This window comes from Danio rerio, chromosome 16 (assembly GCF_052040795.2).
Source record: "Danio rerio strain M-AB ecotype USA chromosome 16, GRCz13ab, whole genome shotgun sequence".
Lineage (NCBI taxonomy): Eukaryota > Metazoa > Chordata > Actinopteri > Cypriniformes > Danionidae > Danio > Danio rerio.
The window spans coordinates 6,695,345-6,709,567 of record NC_141036.1 but is presented as its reverse complement, the minus strand read 5'-3'; the positions used below and the strand labels follow the sequence as shown (position 1 = coordinate 6,709,567).

The 14,223-nt window shown below is 33.1% G+C and overlaps 1 protein-coding gene across 19 annotated transcripts in view; it reads left to right on the top strand.

Moving 5' to 3' along the window:
• Positions 1–14,223, top strand: part of mboat1 (membrane bound O-acyltransferase domain containing 1) — an 86,721-nt gene that overhangs the window by 48,360 nt on the left and 24,138 nt on the right. For 5 of the 19 annotated variants that reach the window (XR_015510604.1, XR_015510602.1, XR_015510607.1 and 2 more), the window contains exons 1-3: positions 8,006–8,215; positions 11,182–11,327; positions 13,329–13,406. Coding sequence is in view for 8 of the 19 variants with exons in the window: in XM_087286192.1 (XP_087142318.1) it covers positions 8,120–8,215; positions 11,182–11,327; positions 13,329–13,406 (320 nt within the window). In the remaining 11 variants the exon portion in view is untranslated. 19 annotated transcript variants of the gene reach the window in all.

The window sequence follows — 14,223 nt, the reverse complement described above, 5'->3', positions numbered from 1 at the left end:
TTGTTGTCTTATAAATAAGTTATATTGATTACATATTATATACATTATTTAAATAATGCTTTCAGCGTACTATAACAGCTCTTCACCCAGTGATAAACAAAGTTATTTAGCAAAATTAACGTTAAAGTGAGCGTTGTTCGTCTGACATGTCCATTTGCGATAGCACCCTCCCAATGGATATTGGATAAGATGAAATGGCCGAGCATCCAGCCCGAAATATCTTATTGAAACTTCAAGTGATTTTACAAGAGAGAAGTTGAAGGCTTACAAATCTTTGGATGCCAACAATTTTGTTCTGTGTGGTCATGTGCAAGAAATAGTGTTCCATGATTACCAGATTCAACACTAAGTAGTGCTAAAAACTGAGGTTCTGCCTAGCCAAAGACAAGGAAAGAAGACGGAGCTGTACAAGGCCTGTGTAATCATAAAAGAGCTAAACTACCACATTCTGACTGAAATACATATTTACGTTTCATTCGAAGCATGCAGTGTCCGCAGTTTAATTCACCTTATTAAACTGTTTTGCTGAAATCATTGCTGCAATCAAAAAACAGTAATGTGTATGATTTTAGCCTAGCGTGAACTTACCTGATATGAAATGAGAAGTGCAGTGGAGCATTTTTAATTAGGTCCTCACTCCATTTAGCTCCTTTTAGCCAAAGACATCTGCGGTTGGCATTAAAAGCATTGTGGTGTACTGTAAAAGTCTATTTTTGGACTCGGATTTGGCATCCTACTGCACAACACGACATGTTTGCTATTGCAAACGGTCTCTTTTTGTAACCAGGAACCCGTGTGACGTCATGTGTGACGTAGGCTGGTAATTCCTCTATAGAAAAGCCTTTATTGGATATTACAGCAATCAAATGCTTAATATAATTGCTGACCAGCTTTTTCATATATCCACTGGTATTTTGCCCATTCATCTTTAGCGATGAGCTCCAGCTCTTTAAGGCTGTAGGGTCTCCTTGCAGTCACCCTGACTTTTTTGCTCCCTCCACAGATCCTCAATTGTATTTAAGTCAGGACTCTGGCTGGGCCACTGCAAAATGTTAATGTTTTTACCTGCTAACCATTTCTTCACCACTTTTGCTATGTTTTTTAGGTCATTGTCTTGCTGAAATATCCACTGGTGCCCAAGGCCAAGTTTCTGCGGAGACTGCTTGATGGTGTTGTTGAGGATTTTGATCTATTGCTTCTTTGTCATGGTGCCATTTACTGTGTGTGTGTGTGTGTGTGTGTGTGTGTGTGTGTGTGTGTGTGTGTGTGTGTGTGTGTGTGTGTGTGTAAAATGTGTGTGAAAGTAAAATACTGACAAACAGCAAAAAAAAATGTCTTTGAATTAAAATATTTTTAAAAAATTTAATTGTTAAAAACAACCATTTTTATTTAACTTTAAACCTTATTTCCAAAATATTCAGTCTGTTCATTAAATGACACCTATAATATTCAACAAAAAATTTCAGTCCATTTTATTTCACTTGCCAAATTTCCTTACACAAATATGAAATCTAAATCTAAACCATAATCTCTATCAGCTTTATTCATCTTCACCAACAGGTGGTGCCAGCGGGTGTTGAACAAATATCAATACAAGAAGAAGACTCATTCCTTTCCCAAACAATAATGATCTGCAGTGATGCAAAGGGTAAGTATGTGTATGATTATCATCATGCTTATGTCTATCACTGCCAAAATAGCTTAATAAAACATCTGAAGCTTCATTTACATTTGATTCAATTTCTTTTTGCGATCACTAGCAGATGCTCGTGTTAAATGAACCACTATTTATCAAAAGTTAATCTCACATGATATGAGGATCAACTAAAATATTAGCTTCAACAGGATCCTCAGTATCCTTACTTATTTTAATTTATTTTTTCACAACAAGCTGGGGCAGACTTAGTGATTTGGGAGCTCTAAGCAATCCCTATCATTGAAACTCAAACACTCCCTTTGCCTAGAGATTTGATTATTTTCTGTAGATTCAGGTTTTTTGTAAATAAACTGGATGTTAAAAATAGCTAAACATTTATTTTCTTAATGTAAAATGAAATACAATAAATTCATAGAAACAAGTTGACAAACTATATGTACAGTTAATAAGCATTGTGTTTAGATTTTAATATTTGCTCATGCAGTGAAGTGTCCTGACATCCCGCTTGTCAGATTATGCTACCAACACTGTATTTGAAAGGTTCTGAAGTTGGGGTTAAGGTAAGGGGAATATTACAGCTTCATATCAAACTACTCCACATTAAAATTTACACTGGTAGCAAAATCGAATGGGTAGTATATTGCGTCATCAAAATGTGCTACCTACTTTTAGAATGGGAGGTAGGACAATTTGTAATCTGCTTAGCTTCAGTGGGCGACCATGTGAGAGTTACAGAGAGCCAGCTGCCGGCAATACATGTGAAACCAGCACATCTGTAGCTGCTTCTTCTATTTTGACAGTTGTCAATCCATTTGAAACCTGCAATTGTAGTTGTGCATCAGCACAGCCCCTCAGAGCAGATGCATATTTTTAATCCATTCTTTTCATGTTATTACATTAAATTATTCAGGATATTTGATTAAATTAGTGACGCGGTAGGTAGTGCTGTCGCCTCACAGCAAGAAGGTTGCTGGGTCGCTGGTTCGAGCCTCGGCTCAGTTGGCGTTTCTGTGTGGAGTTTGCATGTTCTCCCTGCGTTCGCGTGGGTTTCCTACGGGTGCTCCGGTTTCCCCCACAGTCCAAAGACTTGGTACAGGTGAATTGGGTCGGCTAAATTGTCCGTAGTGAATGAGTGTGTATGGATGTTTCCCAGAGATGGGTTGCGGCTGGAAGGGCATCCGCTGCGTAAAAATGTGCTGGATAAGTTGGCGGTTCATTCCGCTGTGGCGACCCCGGATTAATAAAGGGACTAAGCCGACAAGAAAATGAATGAATGAATGATTGAATGAATATGATGACATTGCTGAATGTATTTCCATAGTTCAATAGTAAGAATACAAAAAAAAATCTGATTGACTGACTGAACTGTTGTCCTAGGATCTACCTAGTGGAGCTGCAGTCCTACAGTTTAGTTCCAACCTTAATCTTCGAAAATAATAATAAAAATAGCATGACACAAACTTTCATTGCTTTCCTTAAAAAATAATTAAGTAACACGTTTAGTTACGTTTCTAAGAGAGACTTAAGATCGTAATATATCACTTCAAAAGGTATCTTTACCCAACACTGCTATTAACTTACCCTAAAGTATTTTACTATCGATTTACTGTATTTATATTATAACCAACATTCAAATATAATGCTATTTTACAGTTACTCTAATATACTGTAGTCAACATTTGAAGGGACACCCCATTCTGGGAGAATTATGAAATAAATATGATCAACTTCAAATGTTGAATTCTATATATTGTTTCAAATACCTGAGGAAATCCCATCACATTTGGTCAGAAATTGTAAAGTAATATTTGATGACCTCCTGAACCAAATAATGCAAAGGCAGCACAAACATCACAAAAATCTAGAAAATCAGGCCCTCGATAACGGAACATGTTGCACAATTTCTTGTCTTGGCCACCGCCTTCTACAGGACTTCCACTCGTTCTTACAAGTCTACTTCTTGACTAACTGGTCCAGGTGTGGTAAAATAGAGTTATAAACCCTTCAGCCATCGAGGAACAGGTTTGGATGTACCTGCTCTGCATTATTTTTAACACATCTTCTTCTATCATTCATTCAATGTACATTCCATTATGCAGTAGTGTAAAGTAATTACAAATACTCTAAGTAGTAGTTTTTCTCAGAAACTGTAATTTACTAAGTATTTTTAAAAATGTAAAAAAAATGTATTATTAATCAATAATAAAATCAAAAATACAGTGAAGATGCTTAAAGCATAGTTTAAACATAATAGATATATAGATCTAGATAGATAATAACTCATTTCTTTTATCTTTGCTATGATGACAGTACATTATATTTTACTAGATGGTTTTCAAGATACTAGTATTCAGCTTAAAGTGACATTCAAAGGCTTAATAAGGGTAAATAGACAAGTCATTGTATATCAGTAGTTTCTTCTGCAGACAATCAAACATATGTATTGCTTAAAGGGGCTAATAACATCGAGCTATTAAAATAGGTTTTTAAAATATTCAAACCTGCTTTTATTCTAGCTGAAATAAAACAAATAAGCCTTTCTCCAGAAGAAAAAATATTATAGGAAATACTGTAAAGAAATCCCTCTGTTAAACATCATTTGGGAAATATTTATATTATATGTAAAAATAAATTCACTGGAGGACGAATATTTTTGACTTCAACTGATTATCGTTTTGAATAATCGTGATTACAATTACGACCAAAATAATTGTGATTATGATTTTTTCCCATAATCGAGCAGCCCTAAGTTGATGATGACGTTACATGAGAATGCTGATGACTGCATATTGAGAAACAGTCATGGAAAATTCATCAGAGCTGGTGGTCCCCCAAGAACGTGGTCGAGAAACACTGATTTACTCAACTTCAAGTGGTTCCTTACGTTTATGATTTTCCTTTTTCTGTTGATCTTCCATATTTGTAAGGTAAAAAACTTACCATTGACTTCACAAACACTATGGAAGTCAATGGTTATAGGTTTCCGACATTTTTCGAAATATAATCTTTTAAAAACAGGCTTGTGACAAGTGAAGGCTGAGTAAATTACAAAATTTTCAGTTTTAGGTGAACTATCCCTTTAATTTACATGGCTCATATTACCATCATGACAGTTACCAAAACCTTTTTAACTAGTGTCACTACTGTTATCAAGTAAAGGCAGTTCACAGCCCTCATAAAAATAAGAAGTATACTTTTACCTTAAAGTGATAGCTCACCTAAAATTTACAATGATGATGTCATCATAGTCACCTTTGACTTGTTCCAAACTTGTTTTAGTGTTTTTGTTCTGTTAAACTCAAAAGAAGATATAGTGAAGATGTTGGCAAACTGTAACCATTGACCCCCATAGTACTTGTTTTCCTACTATGGATGTAAATGGTTACAGTTGATATCTCTTTCAGCAAAGTTCAAGTATATTTTTCAGTATACTTTATGGTAACAATACTAAAATACTAGTATTGTTCTTGTAAATGTTTTACTTGATTAAATTTATTGTTTACACTTTTTTTATGTTGACAAACCCGCTAACAATATGCATTAGCTTGAACAACTGCACGAGAATTGAGGGGGGTAATCCAGTTCATCCAGTTTGTTCAGTTTGAGTATTTGAGTAAATCCTTCCATATAGAGTTATTTTAAGTCTGTTAAAATATTGCCCTATGTCTGTCTTTTTCCTTAGCTTTGCAGTGTAATGTTGCATGCTCAATTGTTTGTCTTTTCTAGATTACAGCACAGCACACAATCCTGTTTTATGTATTCGAGTAATGACTGATTTAAACCGGTATGTCCAGTCAGATGGGTCATTATGGTATCTTCTTTCTTGTTGTTAATTTTTTTAGCAACTTGTTGTTGGATACTATATAAAAATGTCAGTCATGCATTCGCTTAATTACACACTTTGGAAGTGTGGGATTAACGCTCACAGACGCAAATATAAAAATATATATACAGGTAAAGTCAGAATTATTAGCCCCCCTTTCAATTTGTTTTTCTTTTTTTAATATTTCACAAATGGTGTTTCAGAGAGCAAGGAAATTTTCACATTATGTCTGATAATATTTTGTCTTCTGGAGAAAGTCTTATTTGTTTTATTTCAGCTAGAATAAAAACAGTAAATGTTTTAGAAGCCATTTTAAGGTCAAAATTATTAGCCCCTTTAAGCTTTATTGTTTTTTCAATAGTCTACAGAACAAACCATCGTTATACAATAACTTGCCTAACCTACCTAATTAACATAATTAAGCCTTTAAATGTCACTTTAAGCTGTATAGAAGTGTCTTGAAAAATATCTAGTCAAATATTATTTACTGTCATCATGACAAAAATAAAATAAATCAGTTATTATAGATGAGTTATTAAAACTATTGTGTGCAGAAATGTGCTCAAAAAAAATCTCTGTGTTAAACAGAAATTGGGGGAAAAAACAGCGGGGCTGATAATTCAGGGGGGCTACTAATTCTGACTTCAACTATACAGACATTAAATAATCATCACTATAGTAAATAAATAAAATTACAAAAAACATTTATGTGTTTATTTTGTAAATCTTTGTTATTAATGATTTGCTGGATAAAACTTTACAGGAAGCTTCAATTATTTATTACTTCTATTATATTTTGTGGTAATAATGACAACAATTTTTTTCTCGAATTTTTACATTTATTTTTATTGATCTGCAGTTTCATTACTGTTATTACAAATAATAAATAAGTAAATATGTTTTTTGTAAATCTTTTAAAATAATGATTCATCAAGCCACAGTTTTATGATACTTATTATTAAAAAAATTACTTTTAATAAACTTTTAATAAAATTACAAAACGTGTGTGTTTCTTTTGCAAATGTTTGTAAGTAATGATTTACTGGATACAACTTTATAGGGAAGTTATTTTGACTATGATATTTTTGTGGTAGACCTATATGAGAATGCTTTCTCCAGCGTGGAATTATCGATCTAGTTTCTTAATAATTATTACAAAAATAATAAGTACATAAATAAATAAATAGGCCTTATATTTAATAAATACATTTATATTTCTTTAGTAGCTTTTTGTAAATAATGATTCACTGGATAAAACTTTATCAGAAACTCCAAATTGTTATTTTTACGATAGTATATGTTATTATTCTAATCGCAAAAATAAAGGAAAGATAGATAGATAGATAGATAGATAGATAGATAGATAGATAGATAGATAGATAGATAGATAGATAGATAATTTGCAAATTAATTAACCCTCACTTCTCATTTGAAATTGACTCACTACTTAAAGCCATACATTTATCTATTAACAAAAAATCTGCAAGCTAATAGAAATATATGAAAACCTCACACTGTAAAACCCAACAGTCAACTTTATCAAATGAAGTGTAGTTAACTCAGAATTGACTAAAAGTTCATTCTACTCAATAAAAAAAGAGTATTGAACTAAGCGTTGAAGGTAATGAGTTAATTAAATACCTCATTACTTCAACTTAAATGGAGTAAGTTTGCAGTACTCAAGTAGATTAGTTATTTTAACTCAAATGGTTTGTAGCAATCGGTTTCCTCAAACGGTTTGAGTTGTCTTAAATTATTGGGTTTTACAGTACTCAGTTGGTTTGAGTTCTCTTCATTTATTGGGTTTTACTGTGCTCAAATTGCTTCATTTACTCAAATGCATTAGGTTCACAGTACTCATTAGGATTAGTTTGTGAACTTAAATGGTTTGTTGCAATCGGTGTCCTCAAACGGTTTGAGTTATCTTAACTTTTGGGGTTTTACAGGATGCCTGATGTTTAATGCTTTTTATTCCTTTTAATTGAACCCTAATTCCTCTTGTTGTCATTAGTTATTTGTTCTTGTTTTTTATTGTACGTACAACTCTTTTATGTGGTACTATCTTACTTGTATTCCTGTTCTGTACAGATTCATTCCTGAATATTTTTGTATATTTCTTTTTCTGTCATCAACTCTTCTTCCGGCTTATGCTGACTGTACCAAACTGTATTATTTATTTATTCATTTATTCATTTACTATTTTTCATTGATCAAATATTTTTTTAAGTTTCACTGACTTCAATAGAGTAATCCTAAATCTCTTAAAACATATCAGCTGCTGAACAAAATGTACATGATTAAAATGCTTGAGTTAAATGTACTTATTTTTGTAGTAAATTCCCTTGTATGCTGTTTTATGTATAACTCTGTATTCCACCTCTTCTTCCGGTGTGAAGCTGCTAGACTGGCGCATAAAACGCAATGCGCTGCAGTGACGTCAGGCCCTGCCAGTTTGTAATTGGGTGGAAACTGACAGCCCCGCCTTGAAGTCTACTTCAACACATCCAACTTAACTTTATCCTTTTAGTTTGTCTCTTCATCATGCTGCGGTTCTGACATAACGCGACATTTTCACCCGTTATGTTTACAGCCACGACGTCGCTATTTGTGAGGTGATACAGTGATTTATACAATGCAGAATGGACAAGAAGAAAAACATAGACATTGCTTTTAAAACCACTGGATGCACTTGGTTAAGTCCAGTCAGCGATCAGGTTGGAGTTCCTTTGGATCAGGTAAGTCATCTAGAAAACACCTCAAATTTGAGTTTTGATTTACTCATTAGTTCGAAGTTTATCTAATATGTCTATTTACATATACAGTGTTGGAGTTTTAACATATTCTACAACTTATATGATACCAAACTCAGCTTCAGCTATGATAGAAAAACTGGTTTCACAAGTTTTTTTTGACAGAACATTTACGTTACTTGTCAGTCGGCTTGGACTTTCTTATTAATTTGTTTAGAATTTCATATTTTAGGCGTATTTTCATTAAGTTTTATAATTATGATCTGTAGAATTTCATATTGCAATGTATTATTTACATAAAGCTGTTTTGAAGAAATCTCCACAGCACTCTTAATACAGAACATGTTCATCCTCAGAAATGTGTCATAATTTTGTCACCAGAAAAAAATTGCAGAATGTTTATCCTGTATTAGCACTAAAAGTCTTATTTAATTTATGTATTTATGTGTTTTGTTTTTAATTGTACATTACCTAACAAAATTCTTGTCCCAGATCCTAGTTGTGAGCGCAACAAATAATAACTTGACTTCTAGTTGATCATGTGGAAAAAGTGGCAGAAGATAGATTTTTCAGATGAATAGTCTGTTGAGCTGCATCCCAATCATCACAAATACAGCAGAAGCCCTAATGGAACCCGGATAGACCTAAGATTCTCACAGAAATCAGTCAAGTTTGGTGAAGGAAAAAAATCATGGTTTGGGGTTACATTACACATCAAAGTTCCTGAAAGCAAATAAGGTCAAGGTGCTCTAGGATTGGCCAGCCTAGTCACCAGACATGAACATTATTGAGCATGTCTGGGGTAAGATGAAGGAGGAGGCATTGAAGATGAATCCAAAGAATCTTGATGAACTCTGGGAGTCCTGCAAGAACACTTTCTTTGCCATTCCAGATGACTTTATTAATAAGTTATACGAGTCATTGCAGAGATGTATGGATGCGTCCTCCAAGCTCATGGGAGTCATACACAATATTGACACTTTTTCCACTGCAGCATGACTTTATACTCTGTACTGTACATTACTTACTGTCCTAATTAAATAATAAAAATAAAGGCATCATCATATTTCATTTTGGTAAAATAAGCATAATCTAAAGGCCTTTGTCTTTCATACAGGCCACTTCTGATACCAAATGATCAACTAGAAGTCAACTTATTATTTGTTATTCCTAAAACTTGGATAGGCGACAAGACTTTTGTCAGTTAGTGTATGTTTGTTTATGGAATGTTCTTGCCGTGAAAATAGTCTTTGTTGCTGACATGGCATTAAACACAAAATCATCTTCATCATAATTTGCAAGCTGAGTAAAACCAAAACAATTACAATTTATATAAAACAAACTAAATGTATAGTACAGAACATAAAGAGATGACTTATTTTACTATAAGGGGAATATGAATTTCTTTTAAAGTAATATAACAAAAGTATAGTATGCTGTCTGGACGGAGGTGGGGGCTTGAATCACATGAACACAGTTGCAAATTGAAAGGCTTATGTGACTTGCTTGACCACATTAAGAAAATGACTTAACTGTGACTTGAGATCCAGTGATTTGTTATTTGGCATGGCATTGAATGGAACTGTATGATTTGACTGACTTTATAAGACATTTAAATAAATTACTATTTTCTCAACATACTTTTCTATGCACAATTTACAAAGTAAGCATCCCACACACAACAATCCCAAAAGGAAAAGATATGTAAGCTAAAATATCCATTGTTCGTTTATTTAAACAATGTTTCAAGAGAATAATATGAAAACAGCATGCTTGTAGTATATTTGCTTTCAAGTGTAGCTTAAGGCATCATGTTTATTAATGATTAATCTTATGTTTTGTAGTTAATGTGGTCAAACCTGAATTTCACTAGAAAAGATAAGATGCTCTTGGTATGCCAGTTATGTCTATTTTTATGTTAATTTGTAACCCCTTATAACTGATTTACACTTGCTTCTGAATGTACACATTGATTGAATCCATTTGAATCTTTCAGGTTTAGATATAATTCTTGATATGCACTGGCATTTGCCTCATTTTTTCCTAACGATGGAGTTTTAATTGGAAATATGTCTCAAAAGTTAATAATGCCTCAGTGTTATATATTAGTAGTCGAAATGGTAAGGGGATTAGGGTGAAATAGATTAAGAACTAATAAAATACCTATTCAAATCAAAAAGATGATGGTGAAATGTACCTACTGTAATTTTGTTTTACCTACTTGAAATTTTCTGATTATTTAATTTTTAGAAGTTTCCAGTGTGATAATAATTCAATACAATACTTCAGTTAACTGAACACTGATATTGAATAAATGAGATAATGAGATTTTAGTCATACTTAAACACAATTTCTACAATTTTGTTCTGTTCGAATATATATAAAAATAATGTTAATATTTCATGTTTATTTATTTATTTTTAATTTTTTTTAATTTTTTGCTAAAAGTGGTTAATCTTGATTAAACTACATAAAAATCAGTCGGCTGAATAATTTTGCACATATTTAAGTCTGTGGGACTTGAAGGATTTCTTGTCCTCTTATTCCTCCTTAATTCCTGTTTATCTTATGAAGTTTTTGTGTTACATTTACAACCTGTTCACATAATTCTACATCACTTAATAGTCATCAGATTTTTGTACTTTTGAACTTTTCAGTTCTCGTCAAAACACATTTAAAACACCTTTGTTTGTTTCAAATGAACACAAATATGTTTTTGGGGTTGTAAAAAATATAGAAAAGGTTTCATTTAAAGCCGCTTAACATAAGATTGCAGCCGACTAAATGTAGAAAATTATAATGATATTAATAATGACTAAGAATACTTTTGGATTGTACTGTGTCATTGAAATGAAGCCATGTTTATATAAAAAATAATGCTGTATACATAACAAAAACAACATGTTTTATTGTACACAAACCATTTTGGCCTCTGCTTCTAACCCCTTCAGGTGAATTTCATTGCCTGTCAGCTGTTTGGATTAGCAGCTGCATTCTGGTTTCGCCTCTATCTCAGTCCCCAACGTGCCACTCCTGAGGTCCGACATGCGGTCGCTGCCATCCTTGGAGCTTCGTCTGTCATGTTTTGCTTTGGCTGGTACAGGAGACAGCTTTTCTGATTGACACTTCTCATGACACGATAAATTCTTGAGATTTTCAAATACTGTAAAACATTGTTTGCACACTCATTACTGAAGTATGATATTTTTCATTAAAATATCCAAAAACCACTTAAATATAGTTAGATATCTTGTTGACTTACGATATTCCAAATTTGAAGAATGCTAAAATCCAGAGAAAAAGCAAATTTACTTGGTGACCATTTCCTGTGTGTTCATGCTAACAACCAGACCCTACAGGAATTTGCGATTCAGCGATCAATGATTTTAAAGGTGCAATAAGTTTGCCACCCAGTGGTTAAACTAGGTATTGCATTCCTGGATCATAACACAAGCACGCGCAGATTGTCAGATTGAGTACCAACAGAAGTGTTCCTGGCTATCGAGCCTAAAGGCTGATTTAAATCGTGCTCTAACTAAAAGCAACGGCACACGATAGAAGGAATATTTTCCATATAAAAAGAAGTTTTTTAATCAACTCTGCGAATTTATATTTTAGAAATGGCTTCTGTTTCTCATAGCTGAACAACAGAAAACTGACAATGATCACCTCAGGTACGCCACATGTGCTTTATTCAGTGTTAAATGCTAATAATGTTAGTTTGAATACCATTTTTACATGACATTTATTGTCATACTACTGAAAGCAGCAGCAGATAGTTCACCTGAGATCTTAAAAATAGATAAACTGTCTGAAATTGAACATTAGAACTGTGACTCAGTGCAAGCCAACACATATCAGTGATTCAGCATCTACATTTAATAATGTTAAAGAGGTTTAATATGTGTTAATTAGATTATAAACCTTATCATTTCGCTGGAGTGCATTCTGTGTTTCTGAATGGCTGTATTTACATTTCTGTTGAGTTTCATTTGGTAATTTCATTTTCTCATCACTTAGCGTATTGTTAGGACACTGGGTTACAATGTAACCTGCTCACCTAATGTTTACGTTCATTATATATATATATATATATATATATATATATATATATATATATATATATATATATATATATATATACATATATTATTTGCTAATTAATAACCTCATGTGGAACTCTGAATCTGCTTCTCATTTCGGATTCTGCTACTGTCCACCGTAGGTCGCATTTCGGTCACGGTCACATGCGTTAAAAGCCTTTATGAATGAATAAACAAAATAAGCTGTTTTCCACCAAGGCAAAAAGTTAGTTTCATCTTCAAATGTGGTTCAGCAGTTTTATGGGTACATGTCTAGCTTCTCTCTGTTTCTCTCAGTGTTTCCTTTATATAAAAAACAAAAATCAATGACTCTCAATGTCAAAAGATTAATAAAGAATTCAGATGTGTATTTGCGTATATTTTCACAGCAGCACAATAAAAGAAATGCGGCAAATTTTTCAAAAACTGGCCATATAATCAAGCATTTTAGTTGCAAAAAAAAAAAAAAGAAAAAGAAAAATAAAACAAAAATTTACAAAATCCTGGAAGGACTGAATAACCCTCGATTTGCTTTCATAGAAAACAGGGATACAGCAAAGTCACTTTAATATGTTGTTTTATTAGATTGCACAGGGCAGCATCATAGCAGAAACCTGAATTGTATTTAGTCTGATAAAACAGCAATGCTTATTCCCCACTTGATTATGGGGAAGAACAGAAAGTGATGGACTGTGGCATAAAAAAATATAATGCCGGGCATCTGTATTGGTTTTCCAAATTACACTTCATCAGTCATTTACTATCCCCTGTGTTTTTAAGTGTTTTAATATAAATCAGATAACAATATAAAACATGTTCTATGTTTTACTTCTAGAAACATCTTTAAACATGCTATCAAAATGTTTCGGTATTAGATTATACCATTAAAACCTTGATATTCGATTATGCCAGTAACAATAAAATTTGATGTCAGTATGTTAAATGTTGGCGTCATAAATGATGTTAGCCTTAATTAAGTTGTTCTCCACATAAACCACATGTTCTTGTTGTCACAGGTATGCTGTACATATCTTCATTCTGGTTTTGGCTTGTTATGGGATTATGATTAAAGCCAGCGTCCGCAATGTTCACAGGTAATCAGTGTCTTTGTTTAATTGGGGAACATATACTACTAAGGCTGTGGAATATGGACAAAAAAGCACATCTTTATATTGGTGGGGGGAATGATATAAAATGGATATGTAGTGGTTGTACAGGTATATTTGTAACTTAATAATTAAAATAATAATATTTAATAATTTTATTTTCTGTATCTGTCCATCTAGTAAGTGTCCTACAAATAATGTAAAAAATAATTATTTAGTTTTTAAAGAATTATTAAACGTTGAATATCATAATGAAATGTGAACTAGCTGTAATATTTAGATAACAATACTAGAGAATTCAAAACCATATGAAGTCATTTAAAAAAATGAATTGTATTAGTTATTAACTCCATTTAATAAAACTACTTCGACTTTTGATTTCAATGTGTTATTTAAGTCTGATTTACACTTGTGCATTGAGTGATCGCCGTGACCAATGGTGCATATCTTGCACATAGTTGTGCATTTATACTTCTGCGTGCTGTTTGTGTTGCTCTGCAATAACACATCCGAAACACTAGCTGGCAGTAGGTTTAAATGTTCCTCTGTGTCGAGTTTCTTCGTGGTTGTTCTTCGTGGTTGTTCTGTTTTTTCTGAATGCTTTCTTAGTGTATAAGTAGCTCAAACTCGCTCATTTGGAGACAGGAACCAGCGGACTTGCAGCAATCAATTAATCATAAGGTCAACACAAAACAAAAGATTCCACCTGGAGCTCCTTCACGGGACTCCACTCTTAAAAACACTCACCCCATTTGGCTCGCGGCTCTCAGCCCCGCCCACACTCGTCAGCACTACCAAACTGAAT